Source organism: Marmota flaviventris, chromosome 17, assembly GCF_047511675.1.
Source record: "Marmota flaviventris isolate mMarFla1 chromosome 17, mMarFla1.hap1, whole genome shotgun sequence".
NCBI classification, from domain to species: domain Eukaryota; kingdom Metazoa; phylum Chordata; class Mammalia; order Rodentia; family Sciuridae; genus Marmota; species Marmota flaviventris.
This window is the reverse complement of record NC_092514.1, coordinates 22,545,236-22,568,178: the sequence shown is the minus strand read 5'-3', so window position 1 is coordinate 22,568,178 and position 22,943 is coordinate 22,545,236. Positions and strand designations below refer to the sequence as shown.

The 22,943-nt window shown below is 39.1% G+C and overlaps 1 protein-coding gene across 1 annotated transcript; it reads right to left on the bottom strand.

The window, feature by feature from the left end:
• Nucleotides 1–1,915: 1,915 nt before the first annotated feature.
• Tmem220 (transmembrane protein 220) lies at nt 1,916–16,798 on the bottom strand. Its single transcript, XM_027946905.2, has 6 exons — nt 16,682–16,798; nt 15,989–16,018; nt 11,089–11,149; nt 8,863–8,986; nt 7,224–7,283; nt 1,916–3,325 (listed from the first exon to the last, which is right to left on the bottom strand). Exons 1-6 carry the CDS (start codon nt 16,772–16,774, stop codon nt 3,190–3,192), a joined length of 504 nt encoding a protein of 167 aa, XP_027802706.2. The 5' UTR covers nt 16,775–16,798; the 3' UTR covers nt 1,916–3,189.
• Between the last annotated feature and the right edge of the window lie 6,145 nt (nt 16,799–22,943).

Below are 22,943 nucleotides of genomic sequence, written 5' to 3'. Positions count from 1 at the left end.
CATAAATACGAATATGTGAAACTGGTTGTCATATAAAGAAAAGACTAGGAATGTGGAGGAAAAATACTAATTTTGTTTGAAGGGATTAGAAATGTCATGAAAAAAGGAAGAAAAATGGTTTGAAAAAGTGGGAAAGAATATAAGCAGAGGCATCAAAAATTGAGTTTAGAAGAGGCAAGTAATGCTATGGGGACTCACCCATAGGTGCTCAGGGGTTTGGTAAGAAATAAAGGAGGACAGGCCAGGCTATATTGTGAAGACCCTTGAATGATGAGCCAAGAATGAAAATTTACCTCTTGTTGGACTCAGTGAAGGGTTATTGGGTTTCTGAGCTGAGAAAAACATGATTACATCTGTTTGTCAGTAAAAAAAAAAAAAAAAAAAAAAAAAAAAATGAGAAGCTGGTATATAAGAGGGACAATGGGAAGAAGACAGAGGTTTGGGAAGACAGATTTTTTAAATTTTAATTTGTTATATATATGACAGCAGAATGCATTACAATTTATATTGCACATATAGAGCACAATTTTTCATATCTCTGGTTGTACACAAAGTAGAGTCACATCCTTCTTGTCTTCTTACATGTACTTAGGATAATGACGACCATCACATTCTTCATCTTTCCTACCCCTATGTCCTCTCCTTCCCCTTTCCCCCTTCACTCTATCTAGAGTTCATTTAATATCCCCCCCACCCCTGCCATGCCTGCAGCATATTATGGATCTGCCTCCTTAAATCAGAGAAATCACTCAGCATTTGTTTTTTTTTGGGGGGGGGGGATTGGCTAGTTTCACTTAGCATTATATTCTCCAACTCCATCCATCTACCTGTAAATGCCATGATTTTATTCTCTTAATGCTGAATTAAAAATAATTCCTAAATTCAGTAGGAAAATAGAGCTTAAAAATGAGTTCACTAATACAGGCTCTTTTTTCAAAAGAGAGCACTCCACCAAAAGTTAATGTTGGGGCTTTCTTTCTTTCTTTTTCTTTTTCTTTTTTTTTTCCCAGTACTGGGGATTGAACCCAGGACCTCCTGCAGAGTAGATAAATGCTGTACTTCTGAGCTACATCCCCAGCCCTTTCTCCTTTTCATTTTGAGACAGGTTCTCACTAAATTGCCCAGGCTGGCCTTGAACTTGCATTATTCCTGCCCGGCCTCTGGAATAGTTGGGATTACTGGTGTTCATCTGGCTAAATTATTGTCTTTTATGTACTTAATTTGAGATGCAAACATTACTATATTTGCAGAATTCATAGTCTAATAAGGGAAATGCAAATGCTATGAAACTATATCTTGGATATTGCTAACATTTAAGCACAGGAATCAAGCATAACTTGGAGTAGCAAGACATACAGAGAGTTTACGAAGAGTCCATTCCTTTGTGTGTGGCTTTAATAGCTTATTTGAAAGGAGGTATAAAAGTCATAAATAACATGTAAGCTAAATAGACACTGGAAAAAAACCCAATGTATTATATGCATTTTATTGACCTTTAAAATAAATTACACTTTTACAATTTAGCTGCTTTAATACCAACTTGATTAATTTTCGTTGATGAAGAATTTCTGTTTAGTAGCCACTGTGTCAAAAACATCATGACCCCTCCCCCCGCAAAAAATTGCCTACCTCATTTAACAGATATTTATAGAATACTTACTGTTGTATTTAAGACTATAAAAAGAAAAACTATCAGATTCATTTTTGTTTTCCTGACAAGTAGGTACTAATTCTTCCCACTAATTCTTTTTGAGTAAAGTATTTCCTAAATCTCATGAAACTGAGTATCTGACTAATCAGATGAAATCCAAATTTGATGCTAGCATAAGCTAAAAAGTTGCCATCCAGATATTCATAGCACTGTCCAAATGAAATGCAAGGTGAACCACATAATTCAACACACTGTATAGACACATTTAAAAAAGTAAAATTAACATTTTATTTAACCCGATTATCATAAAATATTATCTTTATAACATTAATATAAAAATATTTTACATTCTCTCATTTTGTACAATGTCTTTAAAATCTACTGTGTACTTTACACTTGGATACTAAAGTTTTGTTGGGAATGCTTGATCTGCATTTAGATATCAAATTCAGATCAAATTGATAGTTGAAAAAGATTCACATGCCCAAGTTGATCTAAAACCTCTTCACAGTTTTCCAATAATTGGATGTCAATTTTTAAATTAAAAGTAGAAAAATATTAGAGATTTACTTTCTTGGTCACCCTAGCTGCATCTGAAATGCTCAGTAGCAACATGTGACTAGTGGCTGCTGTGTTGGGAGAGTGTAGCTCTAAAATCCTCTCCTTGAGGTTACTTTGAATATTCCTTTTAAAAAGTAGTATAAATTTTTCATTTAGAATAATGAGTAATTATGAATAATTAATATCCTGCTTTTTTTCTTGATTGGTCCCAAATTCCTTTTTAATCCTCATTCCTTTTCTTTTCAAGTTATGCCTGTTCATTGGCTTCTTGAGTCCTCATTTATTTCGTACCACTGTACCAGTTTACTATCCTGTGATTAGTTCAGGGCTATAGGCCTCTCTTAAACTACCTCTCCTTCAGTGTATTACCCAAACTCTGCTCCCCTCTATTTTACTCATGGATAGCCCTTTGTAATCCATAAATACTTAATATTTTCATAGTGCTCTCATATTATCTAGTTTGATGCTAGCAACTGTATCAGTAGGGCCCCATCACATATTAATTCTATTTTATAGATAAGGAGAAATGTCCAATATATATTTGCCCAAGTCACTTAGATACTGAATTTACTTTATTATTTTTGGAAGGATGGAATCTTGCTGTGTTGCCTAGGCTGGCCTCAAACTCCTGGCCTCAAGTAATCCTCCTGCCTCAGCTTCCTGAGTAGTGGGGACCACAAGCATGCATCATGGTGCCTGGAAGAACTCATGGTTCATAACTTTTGTTTTAGTGCCTTTTCATTATATTATGGAAAAATACCCTTTTCAAAAGGCATCTGGAGAATCCCCATTCTTACTATTTCATCCAATCTTACATTGTACTGTAAGCAATCTTAGAAAATTCTTAAAGACTTTTTAAACATCATCTTCAGTATTAGCACAAATTACCTGAAATAAACTGGGAAATTGTCCTGTTCCCCCAATGTTTATAAAATAAAGTTGAAAATTCTCATTTAAAATACAATTCTTGGATTCATTTAAAATACTGTCTTGCAGTGTGTTGGCCAGGAAGACCGCATTTCCTTGTTTATATATACATAGACCCAGGAGATAAGTGGGAAAAGAGCAATTGCAGTAGCAACAACCAACTGAATTCTTCCACCAACTGGATTCCTATAAAGACACATAAAATTTTTATTAAAAATTTCAATAAAAATTATACATTCTTTAGGAAACAAGTGGAAGGACTGAATTGGTTAAAGTTACATTTTAATTGGTCTCTTTTCAAATTTAAAAATATAATTCACTCAATGATTTGTAGAGATTCTTTATACTTAATCCAAATCCTTATTTATATATGTTCAAAATACCTTGTTCTTCCACTCAATGGTTTCTTTTGAAGAACATTAATTAATTAGATAATGTTGAAATTGATCTTTTCCTAATGATTTTTATGTCCTGCTTAAGATCTCCAAGGTCCTGAAGATATAATCTTCTCTAGAAAGGTCTTGAACATACTGTTATCTTCTCTAGAAGCTTTATTGTTTTTGCCTCTTTATAACCCAACTGGAATTGATTTTTAGGAAAGTTGTGAGGTAAAAATTGTTTCGTTTTTTTTCCATATTGGAATTTCATTCATGGTCCAGGCATTATTTATTGAAGTCTGCCTTTCATGGCTACCCTGTAGTATTACCTTTGCCATAAGTCAATGGTCTACATACATATGGATCTGTTTCTAGATTCTACTCTGTTGCATTAGTTTGTTTATGTATCCTTTTGCCAGTAGTAGTTTATCCCTCTAGTTCTTCAGGTTTTCTTTATAATTTTGCATGCAATGTTTTTGTATATCTCTCCTAAATTTATTACTAGAAGGTTTATTACTTTGATGTTCTTATAAATAGTAACTTTTCATTATTACCACCTTCTGCTACATTGCTGATGGAAATGTAGTTTGTTTTTGTATATTTACTTAGCAACCTGGCATCATTCTAAACTCACTTATTAATTTTAATAATCTCTTAGATCCTTTTTTCTTTATATGCAGTAATGTCACCAACAAATAAAAGTTTGTTTTCAATCCTTGAGCCTTTTATTTCCTTTTCTTGCCTTAGTGTATTGGTTACAATAGCTAAAACAGTGTTGAGAAATTGCAGAAATAACTAATTTATCTCATTCCTGATTTCACAGGAAAAGTTTACTGTTCATTAACTATCATACATTGGTGTGGATACTGTTTATCAGATTAACTTCCCTTCTAACCCTATATTGTAAGAGCTTTTATCATGATTGGATATTGAATTTTATCAAATGCTCTTTCTGTATAGTTCAAGATACTTCACTTTCTTACTCTGTTAATGTAGAAAATATTGGTAGGTTTTGTAGTGTTAATTATAATTACTAGAATAAAGCCAACTTGTTGGTTGGGTTCTATATTGTAGGATTTGGTTAATTTTTTTTAAGATTTTTCCATCTGTGGTCATGGGTAAGAGTACTGTATAATTCTCTTTGTCTTATAATGTTCTTGGCAAGTTGTGGTTTCAAGATTACTAGTTTCTCTCATAAAATGAGATGGAAAGCATTTCTTCTTTTACTTTTTCTGGAAGTCTTTGTTGATTGTGGGTATGATTTCTCCAAGAATGTTAGATTTTTCCAGCTATGCCATCCAGGTTTGGAGTTTTCTTTTAGGAAGAAATATAAATTCTGTATTCAATTTATTTCATAGTTATGGGACTTGTATTTCTTCTGTAAACGTTTTGGTCAATTGTACTTTTAAGGAATTTGTTTTCTTAATCTTTATTTTCAAATTTACTGGCATAAAGTAGTTCATTATATCCTCTTATAAATTTTAAAATATCTGTTAGATATGTCATACTGTTCTTTCTTTCATCCCTGGAATTAGTTATTTATGCCTCTTCTTGATTTTTTATTTTCATTTTCGTCTTGCCAGGGCAGATCAATGTTATAAATCATTTTAGAGAATCCATAAATTTGGCCTTGTTAATTCTCTCTTCTTTTTTTTAGGTCAAGTTTTCATTTAATTGTTTTCTCCTTTTCTGTTTGCCTTTATGAGGGGAACTTTTGTCATTAAAAAGTGCTTTGGCATCTTAAAGCCAATTTTTAATAAATGGTGCTGAGATAAACAGAAAACTATATGCAAAAAGAAAATGTTGGTCCCATTCTTTATCTCATTACACCAGGATAAATTCTAAAGACTTAAATACAAAAGTGAAACCACATCTGAATTAGAAGAAGATGTACGGAAGTTGCTTTACAACTTGAGAGGGAGGTATGTTTTCCTAACTATGGCTCCAAATGCAGAATTAATAAGGAAAACAATGGATAAATTTGGTTTTACTAAAACAACAACAACAAGCTTTTTATGCTACTTTTCAGAAACAAAATAAAGCGCAATAGCAAATACAAAATATATATATATTTTAACTTAGAGAAAAAGTTCACTAGCTATAATATATAAAAAGCTCCTAAAAATAGAGTAGACTAATAACCTGAGGAATACTCAGGTTAATCCTGTATCTCCCAGAGATAAACTAACATTTCATAGAAAATTCAAAGTCTTTAAAAATACACATAGGTGCTATGTATATTGTGATAGAAGTATATAATATCTTTATTTAACATTTTAACCATATGAAAATGTTCCCACCTTTGCTCTTCATAAGAGAAATACAAGTTAAAACGATACCTTTCTTAATTATCTAATTAGTAATGATTTAAAAATTTGATAGCATTCTCTTTTGGAGAAGTTTCTGAGGATCAGGCACTTTCATCCTTTGCTGGGGCGGGGAGGGGGGATACAAAATGGAACAGCTCCAATGGAGGAGAATTCAAGAGCACACTGAAATATTAACTCTGCAGTTGTACTGGAACCCAGCAGTCCCACTTCCAGGAATTCATTCCAAAGACATGACAGTAAAAATATGTTAGATACAAGAATAAAGATATTAATTTTTATTTTTTTAAAAGTAGTAATTATTGAATGCTTTCTTTGTATCACAGTGCAGCACTATTTTTCAATAGCAAAATACTGAGTATCATCTAAAGAAAAAGCTGGGTGAATAATCCAGGTATCTCTCAAAGGAATATTCTTTATGTAATACTATAGGATGAGCTCCAAGATGTAGTAAGTGAGAAAGCAAAGGGGATGCAATTGCGATGAGTAGGAATACAAATAAATGCACATAATTTGCTACACTTATAAAACCATGGGATATATAGGGCCAGGGGGATAGAGAAGCTATATTCTTTGAATATATCTTATTTTGTAGATTTAGCTTTGAAATCATGTGGGTATTTTACATAATTATAAAAATCAATAAATTTTTAGTAAAATTTTCCCCAGAAATAAATCAATCTATGTATTCACTTTGATGTCATCAATACACAGATTCACTATCCCTGATAATTTGAATGTATCTGTTAGTGAGATATACCCTAATGACAAAAACAAACACAAAACCTGTTTTCAGTAGCCATACTTGTTATTTTGAGAATTGTTATTAAAGTGCTATTTTGTATGGGAATCTGAGGCAGGAAGATTAGAGGAAGTTAGAGGCCAGCCTCAGCAACTTAGCAAGGCCTTCAGCAATTTAATGAGACCCTGTCACAAAATAAAGAAGCCTTGGGGATGTATTCAGTGGTAAAGTGCCCTTGGATTCTATCTCCAAACCCAACAAAAATTTGCTATTTTGTATTGTAAGATAAATCAGCTATGTTGAAGTCACAGACACTAGAGATTTTGCCATGATTAAAAGGTGATGCAGATACTCTTAAAGCTTTCCTGAATCTTCAAGCTTCCTTCAGAGGTCATTTTCCTTCTTAAAGAATGCTCTTTAGTCTGGCAACTGGGTACATAGGAAACTATGGTTTTCATGATCATATGAATTATTATGAACATTTGAATTAACTATTATTTGATTATTGATCAGCTTTCCTTAGGAAAAGGAGTAATTTCTTTCAGAAGATTCCTTTTTTCATTGATTGGTGAAGTTTCACTTACTACCTGATTTTATCAACCCTAGGGGTATCTGACTTTAATGCCTTGAAAACTTACTTTGATGAACTGTGGCAGAGGCTCATCCATGCTGTGATAATCACCAGACCAGACAGCTCCCTGTAAAAATAGCATATATTTCAAATTTTTGAAGTGGCTGCAAGTGAGAAACGTGCACATTGTCTCCATGACCAATTGATAGTGCATTCTGATTAGGTAACTTTCCCTCAAAATCTGTAGCATCTATAGGATATTTTCAAATATGCTCATGATTTATAAATTACTTTATTTCAGAATTTAAAGTCTATATAAAGATGTTTCAAATAAAGGGGCAGATATGAGATCCATGATTGTTTCCTAAATTTATAAAGTGCGCCCTCCAGAATTAAGTATCTAAAAACCCACTCAGAGTTGAGCATAATGGCTCATGTCTGTGGATCCCAGCAACTCAGGAGGCTGAAGTAAGAGAATCACAAGTTCAAGGACAGCTTCGGCAACTTAGCAAGGCCCTAAGCAACTTAATGAGACCCTGTCTCATAATAAAAAAATAAAGAGACTAAGGATATAGCTCAGCAGTAAAGTACCCCTGGGTTCAGTCCCCAGTACCAAACAACAAGAAAACACTCAGATTCTTATTCTAGGTTACTGGAAGGACAGTAAAATACAAAAAGTAATCTCATATTTGATTAATCATTATTTTTACATGTTTTAGAGCTTTCAGTGTTAGGCAGGATGAGCTCAAACCAATGCATAATTTATAACACATACTGCAGGAGATTGGGACACTTCTTATGGCAGAGGAATGGGTTTTAGAATGAATCAGACTAACAATTTGGGGGTGGATATATGCTTCTAGATATGTAATATTATAACCACATACTTTTTACAAAGAGTACAAAATAAAATCATTTAGCCATAGTACATTGGAAGCCCCACCTTGAGTTCAGCATAACTCCTGGGCTTCAAGTTGGAAGCAATTTAACCCATTTGGTTGACAGACCAAGCTGGATTTTCTCTCCAGTTTTCCAGTAAGAGATCCTAAATAAAGTTACCATGGCAAAGCCACACACCATATCAGGGATGCCTTACAGGTCTCTGAAGGTCAATGTTGGCAGATGCCAACAGGGTGTAGAAACTAAAATAAAGGGGCTCTTAATATGACTGAGAATCAAGGGTGGAAGGATGTGAAGGAACTGTTGCTAAAATAGGAACAAATGGTTATGACAAAAGGAAGAAATGACACAAGACATAGCAGGGCAGGGCTAGCAGAGACTGATTTAAAATATTGTCCTCTGAGATGGCTGCTCACAATTGTAGACATGATTTTGACTTCATCAGATCCGAGTCAGAATACTAGCAGTTATCACCTTATCAGACTAGACTGAGTGTTATTGTATTGTAACCTTGCTCTTTACAAGGAGGTCAAGGTCAACTGCCTGACAGTTATATAATGGATTAAGTAATGACTATGGGTAATGGTGATCATGGAGTCTCATAGGCAGTGCTGGGTTTAAATCCTGGCTACACCACTTCCTCAGTTTCATTAGCTTCTGGAGGATATAATACCTTCCCTGCTCCTTATGGTATAGTGGTGGGGGGAATGAAATCATCACTGTGCATAGATAAGGTGGCATTGTAAAAGAATAAAAGATTTCTCAGTTCTGCTCCACCCCTCCAAAGAGCTAAAGTCCCTGCTCACCTGCCTTCCTCTTCGTGTAAGATGTTATGTTGGGTGTGAAGTAAGAAGTGGTACGCCAAGCCGGCGGCCCACACCAGGCAAAACGACACGTGGACTGCAGAGACACTCTTCCAAATAAAGTGACCTAAAAATACATATCTTGATGACTTGTTTGTGCTTGTATTGTCATAATCTGCTTTTAAGAAAGGCATTCAGAGACAACAACAACACTTCCTTTTTGAGGGACAACATAGGTTAGAGCATTAATTGTAAACATCAATGGACTGTTCTTGGTTGGTTGCCTAGCATCTCTCCTTCCTATGATGCCTAACCTTATTTTCTTTGGGGATCCATCCTTCTCACACCCCTAGTCCATGTGTGCCAGCAAACTGGACCTTAGCTAGGACCTTAGGCACAGTGATTCGGCTCAGGATAAACAGATGACACATCAGGGTCAATAACAAAATTCTGAGATGTTCGTAGGGTGCAGAAACAGAACATCCATTCTGTTGGACTTAGTGTCCTGATGCAGTGAACAGGGAGCTGCAGAGGTAAGGTCAGATCTGCAGGTGGTGGAAAGAGAGATGGAGAGAAGTTCTGGGTCCACCACCATCTGCAGCCTTTCCAGCAAACTGTACCAGTATGTTTCTTCTTAGGTCACAGCACTTGGGAGTTGTGTTCCTTCTGGTTTAGAACTAAAGCAGCCCTAATCAATTCCCCTTAAAGATGCAGACACAGATCTAAGGGCCTATAGGAAGAGCCCGGAGCTTCCAGGGATTTAGAATTTTTCAACATGGCAATCATTAGTCTTTCTTCTAAAAGTATCTGAGAACTTCCAGCCCTACTACTTAGAAGCTGTTGTAGAGAAAGTAAAGAATAAAAAACAAACAAACAAAAAACCCACGCACACACATTTTTTTTTTCATTATAAGATACTGTTGCATCGCGTTAGGTAGTCTATAGGCAATACAAACCAGTTATTAAAATAAACCAGTTATTTTAAGTTCATTTTTTACATATATACGCCCCCGGGATATAGCCATATCTATCTATCTATCTATCTATCTATCTATATATATATATATATATATATATATTAGAGAGAGAGAGAGAGAGAGGGAGAATCTTAAGAAGCTGGTTCCAGAATAAATATATGACAAAGCTCTGCTTTACAGTCATTCTTTCATTCAGCAACCATTGAGTACCTTCTGTATGCCTGGCCATATATTAAGGACTGAATACTTGTGTCTCCCTCAAATTCACATGTTGGAACCCTAACCCTTGAGGTGGTTGTTAGGAGATGGGCGTTTGGGAAGTAATCAGTTCATAAAGGTACAGCTCTCATGACTGGGATTTGTGCCCTTATAAAAACAGATCTTAGAAGTTTTCTTTGTCCCTTCTACCATGAAGGGAGGACTCTCATCAGACACCAAATTTGCTGGTGCTTTAATCTTGGACTTTCCAGCCTCCGGAACTGGGAAAATAAATTTCTATTGCTTATAAACTGCCTAGTCTTTGATACTTTTGGTATAGCAACCTGAAAGGATTAAGACTTGTATACATTTAGGTTTATGCAAAAGCATATGATATAAACCTACTTGTAAGAAGTGTAGTAGGAAGAAATATAAAAATGTACAATACATTGCTACAGGTACTACGATGATATTTAAGGAGATTAGAAATGATATATATAGAGATTTATGATACACATTATAAACAATTTATTCATAAGCGGCACCTCATACATATAGATGTTAAATAAATTCAAAGTAAGAAAATAATTCATGGGAGTGATATTACCCTACAAAGAACTTGTAAGGAAAATGAGTTCACAAAGGGTTATAAATAATAAACATATAGTAGGCATTGATTGCCACTGAGTATGAGAACACAGGATAAGCATTTATGTCTGTGCTGGTTTTATATTAGTTTGGTGGCTTAAGAAATCAATGCAGTGATTGCAATTCTTCTCTCTTATGGGCTAAATGACATAACCACTATTCTATGTCAGCATGAGAAGTCTTGGGTTCAAACTGATAAAGAATAGCTTACTATTTCAAGTCCTTGTGAAGTTTTCCTAAGACTGGTAAGGATGATCTAGATTAGCATTAGCCCCTTCTTGTTATCAGAAATGAGAAGAAATCCCTAGAGAGTCCTGTGCTTTTCCTGGGAGATTAGCAGGTAGTTTAGCACTGTTACAAGAAAATCTGATTTGCTGAATCTCTATTCAGAATCCAGCAGTCATACCTGTGACAAGAGGGTTAACTCCTACAAGCAGGGTCAGTACTGCAGGTACAGCATATACCACCTGTTAGCAAAAAAAGAGGAGATATATGGGTTAAGATGTATGCCCAGCATATGAGATGTTCAGATGTATCTAGGAATAAAAACAAAGATGAAATTAGCCGTTATTCACCTCTAGGTTTCAGAATGAATTGCTTGTATAATCTGATGACCGTGTTGGGTTGTAATTTTACCCTCAGCTATGTCAGGAAAGGCTCATTCATCTTCAAGCTCTATCACTGAGCATAAAATCTGGATCTTAAGACACGTGGACTCCCCAGTGTCTTCTAAGAAAATCTGAGGCCCAAATGTGTGGGAAACCAACCTCAACCTCGCACGTACATGACTGAGTTAACTCTCCTGCTGGGCGATGTGGCGTCAGGCACCCATGCTGCAACACTGCCCTGCTCTTCTAGGGTTCGAGTGACTGTCTTCGTGTGCCCGGGCGTATCTTCCTATAGCCCCATGGGTGGAGCTATGCTCACCTGTTCCTTTGTAATATAACCCCTTGCCCTGTTTAGGGTAGAATCTTCCATGGAAGTGCCTTGTGTATATCCCCTTCTCTTACTGTGCCCTTGGGTGTGGCCTACCCAGGTGTCAGTCAACCTGCTGACAGTGGACATCATGAAGATACACTCAGTCCCCTGAAACCTGACCCCTTCTCCTCTATAAAAGGGGTCAGTGCATGTTCTCTCTCTCTTCCTGCGGACCCTTAAGGTCAGAGGAGCCGTCACAGCGACCCCAAAGAAAAAGGTATTTGTGTCTCTTGTGTGGTTATTTTGCACAGCCCAGTTAACCCAATTTTCCTGGAGTGACCCCTTGAGCCTTTTAGTTGCGAACAGAAACCTGGCACAAATGACCTTCCCCACTTGTATAAAAGAAATATTCTTTGAAAAGTAGAGCAGGGACAAGCCATGATTAGCTAGATGGCCCTGCTGGGATGGACCAATAGACCATCTCTGTGAAACCACATCAAATATTCTAAAAATGTACGGGTTGTATCCAACATTAAGATCAGGTTATTTTGGAAACAGGTAAGTTGTTTGAAAATTAGAAGACTGGCCCTAAAGAAGCCCTGTTCCCAAGCCTCATTCGTAGCAAGCAGACTCTGGCCAAACTTACTACCGTGTATTTGCGTCCCATGACTCAGAGAGAAAGTAGAAAAGGTAGTCTTATAAGAAGCATGGGAACTTTCCCAGAAATGTAGTTGCTTACCCACATCAAGTGCAATGCTTATGTCAAAACTTTAGTTTATTTGGAAGTTGTGAGAGCTGTACATTTTACATGATTTGTTTTCATTTTAAAAGTGTCTGTCTTGTGCTTGGGCAGAGAGAACTTTTAGATTACAGATCCTGTGTTCATCTTTCCTAATAGTGATATTTGCAAATCAGGTAATCTCTTAAGGTGGAGGATCATGCTACTTAAGGTTAGAACAGCACTGTCCAAACTTTAATGTGCATAGGAATCACGTGGACATCTTCTTAAAATTACAGATTCTAATTCTGGAGGTTTGGAGGAGGGCCCAGGATCCTGCTACTCTAACAAGGTCCCATGGGTGCTACTGCTGTTTTACCAAAGACCACACTTAGAGAAGTAAGGGGTTAGTTTTCTCCCTTGGAGAATTACATGATAGCTACAGATACAGAAATAGAAGAAAGAGAGACAGAGGGAGAGAAAGATAAACATAAACATCATGTTTGGCAGAGATTTTTAAAATATTCATTCAATGTATTGGAGAGCTGTCATAAATAGATTAAACAGGCTAAAACCTTATTTCAGTGTATGGAAACATAGGAACAAAACAGTCCTTTAAATAACAGTTTGTCGTGGCAGTTGTGACACATGAATCCTTATTTAGATGCTTTTCTCTGTCTTGAATTAGATAAAAAATTATGGAGAGCAGAAAGACTGAAAATAACTGTTTCTAGTACACAAGTTAAAACTGCATAATAAAAGTAATCATGAACTCAGTAGAACCCACTTGAAATGGTCTTTTATATTTTTGCTGGAATTAAAAAAAAATAACGAAGGGTATCATGTTATTCATTTGCAATAATTAGTTTAATTCAACACACAGTACCATTGCAGTCATTTCTAATACGGCTCTCCCTTGTCCACCTGTCCCTACAAAAACCGTTTTCCCAGTCTCTTTTACAGCTCTGAGTGTTCATGTTCCAGCAATGAAATATAAGGAGACATCTTCCAGGGGTAAGGCTAATAATATACAAAAAGCATTTAGCAACAGTATGTATGGATGCTGCCCAATCAGAATGGAGCCCTGACAATATGTAATACTGATATGTACAAGTTGCCTAAGGGACTTATTGGAAAACATTTTTTTTTCTCTCATAAAAGTGAAGAAAGCACAGGAGAAAAGCTTATTTTGCTCTGCTTTGCTTCTTCCTACTTGGGATACACTTTTCTGGAGATGAGATGTTTGCAGAGTTGCAGCAGCCATTCTCTAAACATGAGGATGGAAGAAAATTCAGACTGTTGATGACACTGTTGATCAGCTACCTCCGGACTTCTTAAGCGAGATATTCTAATCAGATTTTCCATTCTAAGGAAATGAGTTGGATGCAGTACCAGCCCGCCAGGTACACTGACCTAGTAATTGTTCATCTGTGCATCTATTTATTCTCCCATCCATTTAAGGGTCAATGCAGAAAGAATTTCTATAATGGAGGCTCTATGTTAGGTTGCCTAAAGGGTCTCAAGGAGAGGAAAGAACTGTCCTTGTCCTCCTGGGATACAAAACCAACTGTAATGCAAAACTGAATGTGTTGGTGCCATAATAGGGTGCAAAGGAAGAATGATCAGAACCTTTGGGAAGGTGGCAGATTTTGTCAGATGAAATATCATCTGGGGACAGACAGTCCTGGAAGCTTGGGTAGAATATGACATACAGAAATTCTAGGGTCAAGGTACAGTAACCATCCTTGCTGGGCCATGATTGGAAGGTGGGCTGAGCCATACTATAATGGACCTCAAATCCAAATTGGGGAGTTCTGACTTAGATTGGGAAGTGACACTGGGCAAAATTCAGATGTTTGAGGAAATGTAATAGATGATCTCCCTCTCCTTCCAATTCAGGAGCACTGGTTAAATAAATACTGTAGGTTTTGTGGGGTTTAATTAGTTTCCATAAAATAATTCACTCAATTAACAGAACCACAGAACTAAAGCCTACCATTTCCCATTCCAATGCTTGCTAGAGTTTCTGGATGGTAATTCACAAGGAACAGACAGGGACAACAGGAGGTATTCTAGGAATAGAAGATTAGAAGTAAACAGAAGAGTTGGGAAGTCATTCCATAGAGGAGGTAATGGAGCTGGGGATGTATCTCAGTGGTAGAACACTTGCCTAGCATGTGCAAGGCCCTAAATTCAATCCCAGGTACTGCCAAATAAATAAATAAATAAAATACCTACAGAAGAAGTAATGGAGGACTGAACTGGGAATGAGGGAGGAGATTTTGGGGGACATGAAATTTGTTTTTCATATTATGTATCCTAAACTTGAAGTGAAAGATAAAATGTACACGCACTACACAGGTAAGTAATTGGTCCTAGATTATTTTTCATTAAACCGCTTTTTGTTTGTTGAGGGGATCTCAAAGATAGTGGGTAAGGAACACAGAGATATCAAGGATGACTCAGTGAATGATTCTGCTAATAGACATGGCTAAGTCAGGAGGAGGAATGAGTTTTGGGGGGAAAGATATGGGTAGGAACTTGGGCATATTTGAGGAGTAGCATAATATACAGGCAGATATATCTTGCAATCTTTCAGAAATTAAACATTAAGTTTGAAATCTGACATTTGTCTGCAGGGAAATAATATTTGGAACTCAGGATATGAACCAAAGTGCTAAGGAAGAGACAATTTGATTTGATTCATGGGAATGTGAAATTGGATTATAAGCAATATGAGAAGGTGGTTCTCTACTGCACTAAAAAAGGACTAGAATTTTACATATAGTTCCCAGAGCTCTTGTTGGCTGCTCATTCTGTACACGGTCAACATTATTCCAAAATCTGAGAATCATTTCCTCCATGATGCTCTACAGCTTTGTGCTTCTATATTCAAAGACACTGGGAAAAATTCAGATGTTTCAGGAAATGTAATAGATGATCTCTCCTCCCAATTCAGGAGCACTGGTTAAATGAATGCTATAGGTTTTGTGGAGTTTAATTAGTTTCTATAAAAATAATTCACTCAGTTAACAGAACCACAGAACTAAAGCCTACCATTTCCCATTCCAATGCTTGCTAGAGTTTTCTGGATGGTAATTCACAAGGAACAGTCAGTTTAATGGATGCTGAGAGGTCTCCTCTAGACCCTAGAACGGGATCCTCAGGCCATCTATTCAAAGGGAATACAGCTGTCCCTTGATATCCATGGAAAATTGGTTTTAGGACCACCCCTACCCTCAGCCTCAGGATACTAAACATCTGTGGATTTTTGCCTATAATCTACACACACCCTCTAGATGGTTGTCATAAAGGTTAGCAATAATGCATGGAAAGTGACTAGAACACTGTAGGCACTTAGCAAATGATACCTAGTCATACTGTTATTAAGTCTAGTATAATTAAGGTGATGTGGAAAAGACCTCTGTCCTCAGAGTCCGGAATTCTCCATCCCTAACCCTGCCCCGCCCACCACCACACCACACCTTATCACTCTTGACTCTCCCCCCTCTAAAAATACTTGGGAAAAAGAGCTTGACAAAGGTTTTGATTTCTAAGGTTTTAAGTAAGTGAAGCAGATAGGAGAGACAAAGAGATAAGACCGCGTGTTTTGTGCAGCCACACAATCCTGTTGAATGGAGGAAAAAATTTGAAAGCGGCTCATACTCACCACCCACAGTTCTGCGTCTGGATCATTGACCTAGAATGCGAAACAAGGACACGTTAGCAGACGTACCTCCCTGTCCTATTCCTGTTTGGTCTGCTCCTTTATTCATGTGCTAGTCTAGCAGATCAGGACGGCTGAAGGGGTTTCTGGCTGAACACAGCAGGTGTTAACACACAACCACGCATCTTTTAAAAAGAAACTGCATGGGAACTCTGAAGAGGACACACCAAACCTAGAATGGGTATTTTTAAGGACCTTCCAGTCTCAAGAAATGAGGCAAACTATCCCCTTCATAAAGGGGATCCGAAAGCAGATTTCCTGAGGCTGTAAGGAGTTTAGTTCTGATTCCTCTTCCCAGCCCTTGGATCTGTTCAGACTCCCCTACCAAGAATGTTTCGAAAAGCACTAGTGCAGCTTCCCCGAGGTCCCTTTCAAAGTGACATGCGCTGACCCTGCTTCTTCCAGCCTTTGAACCAGTCAGGCTCTCTGGTGTGTGGTTTGCACATGTGAACACATCCGCGTCTTTGGTGGGGAGACCCTGGGGTTCTCCAAGCTTCGATCTCAGTTCCTGTCCTCCCCACAAACTGACCAGTCCTGCCACTCTGCGGACTGGTTGGTCACTACTGCAGGCTGGGCCTGGGGGCGGAGCGCGGAGCCCGACAGGTCCCGTTCCCAGCCGCCCAGCGCCAGCCTGACCTGCACGAGAGCCGCCAGGGCGAAGAAAGCCGCCATGAGCCAGTTGCAGGCCCTCCACAGGGTGCGCGCCCCGGGCCCCGGCGCAGGCCTCATTGCTCTAGAGGCCCGCTGCCCGCTCCTCCCTTCCGCCGAGGCGGGCGCCCCGCCCCGCCCCCCCCCCCCCCGTGCCCCGCCCCCCCCCCCCCCCCGTGCCCCGCCCCGGGCTCAGTCCTCAGGCGCCAGGCGGGGCAGCTGATTGACAGACGCCTAGAGAAGGAGCGAGGCCCCTGCCCGGACCTGCTGCCCCGTCCAGTCCTTCCCAAAGGAGTGGAGGCATCCTGTCTCCATTTCACAGATGGGGAAAGTGAGTCCCAGAAGGCCTGGAGTATTTGCCAAGGTCGCGCCAATTGTGGTGAAAAGAAATCATATTTGAACCCATAGAGGTCCAACTCCCGAAGTCGTCTGGTTTCACTGAAGTGAAGGTTATTTTTCTCTCATTAAAAAAAAAAAAATAAAAATAAATTTAAAAAAAAAAAGGAAAAAAAGATACAGAAAAAAAAAAGAGGCTTGTGTGCGTGTGTTTTCTGGTATTTATGCATTTTTTTCTAAGTCCTGTAAGCATTATGGTAATTTCTAGAATGACAGCAGTTATATTAACATCTTATACGGCTCACATCTCTACCGCAGACAGGCTCATTTATCTTCCTGAGCTTTTATTATAAGAGGTATTTACATATTATACATATTTACAATTCTCCCCCTCCACCAAAACCAACAAAATTTCCAACAAGTTGCTCATGAATTTCTTATGAACGAAAGACACTGAAATATTCACTGTTCTCCCCTCACTTGTTTGAGTCTTTTTCTGTTTTGTAATTTGCCCTTCTGATTATTTCTTCCTGGAGCTCATTTACACATCCATAGGGCTCATCATTTTTCGCCTTCTAAAGAGTCTTTATCTCTTCAAATCATGAGTTTGTGTGCCTATCCTCTTTCCCTTTTAGTTAGATCTCTTAAAATTGTTTAGAAGGATTTTTTTTTTCTTTTTTTCTTTTCTGTTTCATCCCTTTCAAGAAATAATTTCAAGAGCATCATCTGCTGGGTGTCTGGCTTTGTGCTAAGCATTGAGACAAAGGTGGATTTACAATGTGCTCTTCAGGAGAGGGAGCTTGGTGACTGGCTTAGTCAGTGGGAACGCACATTATCAGAGTGTGGTGGGGACAGCAGGGACCACCTCTGGAGTTTCACAGAACTCTACTGCTAATTCCATCACCAATCAGCCCTGGGATTGGGGATAAGCCACACACATCCTCACTGTCCTGTTTCTTACATAACAAGAATAAACGAGAAGGAGTGTAATGGGCTGTATTGAATCAGCTTTCCAAATTTATATGCTGAACTCTAATCCCCCCACCTCAGAATGTGGCTTTATATGAAAATAAGAAGCTTTAAAGAAATGATTAAGTTAAAATAAAATCACCAGAGTGCATCCTGCTCCAATGAACTAGTGTCCCTATAAGAAGAGGAGGGTGGGACCCAAACACTCACAGAGGAAGGATACTAGAAAGACACAGAAGGCTCCAAAGAGCACCAAGGAGACAGGTCTCAGAGGAAACCAGTCCTGCCCACACCTTGATCTTGGACTTCTAGCTTCCCCAGTCATTAGGGGGAAAAAAAAAATTCTTTTTGTTTAAGCTCTGAATCTATGGTACTTTGTTATGCTACCTCTTGCAAATTAATGCAGGGAATAATTATAGACCTACAGAAAAATAACAGTATAAAGATGCATTTAGGCCTTTGTATGCCACATACCATCTTGGAGCTATATGGGACTTTCTAGGTCACATAGTGGGCACTGGTTATTTTTTGTGTGCAGGGTTCATTCCTCTTCTAGGATCAGCATCGGCATCTTGGTTATTCCGGAGAACCCCGCTTCCCTCTGATGATAATCGTGAAACATGGGGCTGACCCTGCTCTCTCCATTCCTGGATTTGGCAGGTAGCCATATTCCTGACGACTGGGTTTCCAACTATAATCCAAATTGACCTGTACTGGACTTGGGTTTGCCAGATTAAACACAGGATGCCCAGTATTTTGTCCCTGACCCATCCCTTGCTCTCTGTATGCTTTCCAGCTGCCATGAGGTGAGCAGTCGTTCTTCCAATCCCTCTCCACCTCATCACCCCAGGTCCTGTTCTCTCCAGCCTGCTGATCCCAGATGAGGGAAACATTGGGGGAGGGAAGGTTTTGGAATAAGACCATAAAGGGGGCTACTCGGGGTTCAAATCAGACATACACCTCACCACCCCAAGGACTGATGTGCTTCTGCAAAACTCATCTGGTCTCACGCTCTACTTTTAGCAGAATTTACGCTCACTCATACTGATTGACAATGAAGGACATCTGTCTTGTTCTTCAAATGTCCTCTTACATCAATGGACAGGGAGTCCAGTACAGCGCCCCCTCTGCAGGGTGCATATTCATCCTATGCTCGTCACTGGTGTGAAGCACTCCCTGGGCCACGTAGCTCCTCCAACCACTGGATATTCAGGACCTTCCTGCATCAGGTGCTATGCTGATCAATGAAGATGGTTTCCTGAGGAAAGGAGACACAGTTTTGCCCTTGTGGCGCTTACAGACTAAGCACTCATGACATAAATAAGCAAGCAATCACAGCAGGCGATGGTGGTGAGTGGAGGGAAAGGGTGGGCTGCGATCCGGCATCTGACCTCCTGAGGAGGTAACGTTCAGTTGTACCCTGAAAGGTGCGTTGGTGAAGGTAGGTGAGGACCACATGGACCAGTGCCCAAGGCAGAGAGAAGCGTGTGTGAGAAAGCCCCAGGTCCTGAAGATCCCCGGGGCTGGGCAGTGAGCCAGGGCTGCACGCGAAGAAGGATGTTGGACAGGTGCAGGTGAGGAGTTGGATCTTGTCCTGAGTATACTGAAGAGCGGGGATGATGGAAGGCATGCTTCGATGGCAGTGTGAAGGAACCACTGTGGGGGACCCTTGAGGAGAAGTAGGGATTGGCCATCCGGTAGGTACTTGGCCAGGGAAGAGATGATGCTGGCCGAGTAGCAGTGATCCTGGAGAGAATGAAGCTCGGATGAGAAACACGAAGGAAATAAACCCAAAAGGATCATGTGTAAAAACAGGTCCAGTCTTTGGTGACAAAAATGAAGTTTTTGAGCCAGGCCTGGTGGTGCTCACCTGTAATCCCAGAGACTCAGGAGGCTGAGGGAGGAGGATCACAAGTTTGAGGCCAGCCTCAGGAACTTAACAAGATTTTGTTTCAAATAAATAAATAAAAAGGCTGGAGATATGGCTCTGTGGTTAAGCGCCCCTGGGTTCAATCCCCAGTAACGAAAATCAAAACAATGATTTCTTCTGGCTTTTTGAGATACACAGACAAGAACACTATATTCACTCTAGTGTGCAATGACACACTAGAACTTCTTACTCCTACTTAAATACAACTGATCAGCCTTTATGTACACTGATCAGCCTTTCCACATCCCTCCTGAACTCCTCCTCTGTTAGAATGGCTTTTAAATACGTAAGTGGAGCCTGAATTCAGACTCTCCAAACCTACAAAGAGGACTCTTATGGGTTGATGAAAGTGGTACACAGAGCAGACCTTCTCTCCCACGAGAATGAAGCATTTCTCTAAACAGCTGCTTTCCTTCCATGACCTGGAGAGACTTCAGGGGACATCTGTAGACCAGGGTCTCAATTCTGCCAATATTGAGGGGTGATACCTCAGAGTCTGCTTTGGTATCATTTTTCTTACCCTTCAGCTATTTTAAATACCAGGATGATTATTCACCCATGCCATTTTTTTTAAATGAAAAAAATACAGTTAAATGAAACTATATTTGCAGGTAGGAAAAAACGTTAAGCGACCCAAGCCACCACCTCCTCTCCAGTCTTGACTTTCTGGTTTAGGGCCGGGCTGTTGGAATCATATGTGTCCACAAGATGGCGCACGTCTGCTGCGGATGGAGCCCTGTGGGTGGGGAAGCAAGGAGGAGGAAATGGCCGGCTTCTGCTTTTCCCTGGCTCTCCCAGTTTTTGTGATGTAGACTTTCCGGGTGGATATGAAGTTGTTATCAGCCCGAGGTGAAAAAGTACAAATAGGATTTTGTACCAGGAATTTTTTTTTTTTTTTTTTTTTTTTTTACGTTCAGAGAGAGGTATTGCAAAGAACAAGCTAAGCTTTGCTGAGTGTTAGCAGAACTTATTAAAACTTGTTTGCAGTCCCAAGATTCCAGGAAAATTAGATATGCTTGTGAAGAGCAATCACTTCCTCTAATATAAAAGTATATATGATAATAGCTGTCAATTGTTGAACGTGTACTATAAGCCGGCTACTGCCCTTTATCTCTTGGACATCCTAAAGCTACCACGATTTCTGCATTTCTAAATCTCAATTCCTGCTTTTCCTCTTATCTGACAAAAACCTGGGTTCCTCTAGTCTCCCTCTCTCCATGAATGGCACCAATACCTATAAAAGTGGTTTTCTTATTAGTTGCTTAGGGTTGCTTTAGCAAATTACCACAAATTAGCTGGCTTAAAAGTAGAGAAATTGATTCACAGTTCTGGAGTCCAGGATTCCAAGGTCAAGGTGTCAGCAGGACTGCCCTCCTTCCAAAGGGTGGAATTTTGTCTTGCCCTTTTCAGATTCGGGTGGCTCCTTGGGGCACTCCAACCATCCTGTCTTCACTTTGCCTTTTCTGTCCTGGTGACTTGTCCTCCTCTGTCTTTTATAAGGAGACTCATCATTGGATTTAGACCCACCCACATAATCCAAGATGATCCCATCTCTAGATCCTCAGTTGAATTACATTCTAAAGACCTTTTTTTATAAATAAGGTCATGTTCATAGATTTCAGGGATTAGGAAACAGGCATATCTTTTGGGGGACTATGATTTGCTCTACTACGCTCATTGTAGAAAGCTAAAAGCTACCTTTGATACCTTTTCCTCCCTACCAGGCCCCAGACAACCCACTTTTGATTTTGATACACCCTGTGGCTCAATGCCCCCGACGTCTTTTCTGTCAGAAGTTAGTCTAAGCCACCATCATGACTCCTAGACAGCAGAATCCCCCTGTTTCCCCAGCATCCCTGTTACGGGTTGAATTGTGCAGTCGAGGGAGGGGAGCAGGGGGATTCATATGTTGAATATTCAGAAACAGGGCTTTTTAGGAGATAACAAAATGTTGTAGGGACAGATGAGGCAAGGCACCAAACATAGCAGGAAAGAGTTTTATTTGGCTGCAGCCAGCTTCAGAGGGCACAGCTTTTGCTTTAACTCCCTGAACTCCGAGTAAACAGGTCAATATTCCCTAGAAATAAATAAGTTTTCTGTTTCCTAAAAATAGCATAATCTAACAAACCGGCAATCCAATCATGCCCCATAATCTAAGAACTGTTACCCAATAATTCTATCTCCAAACCAGTTTCTAAGATCCTAAAGTTGTAAGACCCAATCCAGACAACTAAGTTGAATTTGCAGGACCTGAGAGAAATCAAGATTAAAAGAATAGGCTTGGGCTGGGGATGTGGCTCAAGCGGTAGCGCGCTCGCCTGGCATGCGTGCGGCCCGGGTTCAATCCTCAGCACCACATACAAAGATTTGTGTCCGCCGAAAACTAAAAAATAAATATTAAAAATTATTAAAAATTCTCTCTCTCTCTCTCTGTCTTTAAAAAAAAAAAAAGCAAACTCCTTTAAAAAAAAAAAAAAAAAAGAATAGGCTTTATCCTGGAAAGTTATCATACAAAGCATGCTCTACTGCAGAAGCATCAGATTTTAATTCCTTTATTATACTAATGGTTTTACTATTAACACTAATAAAGAATTAAAAAAGAATTCTTTTGTAGAAAGAATCAACAGAAAAAAAATCTCTAGAGATTGTGCTCAAAATTCACTATACTATTTATCCTTTTTTTTTTTTCTAGGAGAGCCCACATTTCCTAACCTTGCCTCTTCTCAGCTTCTCATTCCTTAAGCACTAGCCATGCTCGAACTTCTTTCAATTTCTCAAAATATCCACATTCCTTCCCCGCTCAGGACCTTCACGTAAACTATTCCCTCCATCTAGAATTGTCTTTTGTCCTACACTTATCCTTTGGTTTCAGCTCAAAAGTCAATTGCTAGGCTGAGGTTGTAGCTCAATGGTAGAGCGCTTATTTAGCATGTGTGAGGCATTGGGTTAGATTCTCAGCACCACATATAAATAAGTAAATAAATAGATGTACACTGACAACTAAAAAATATTTTA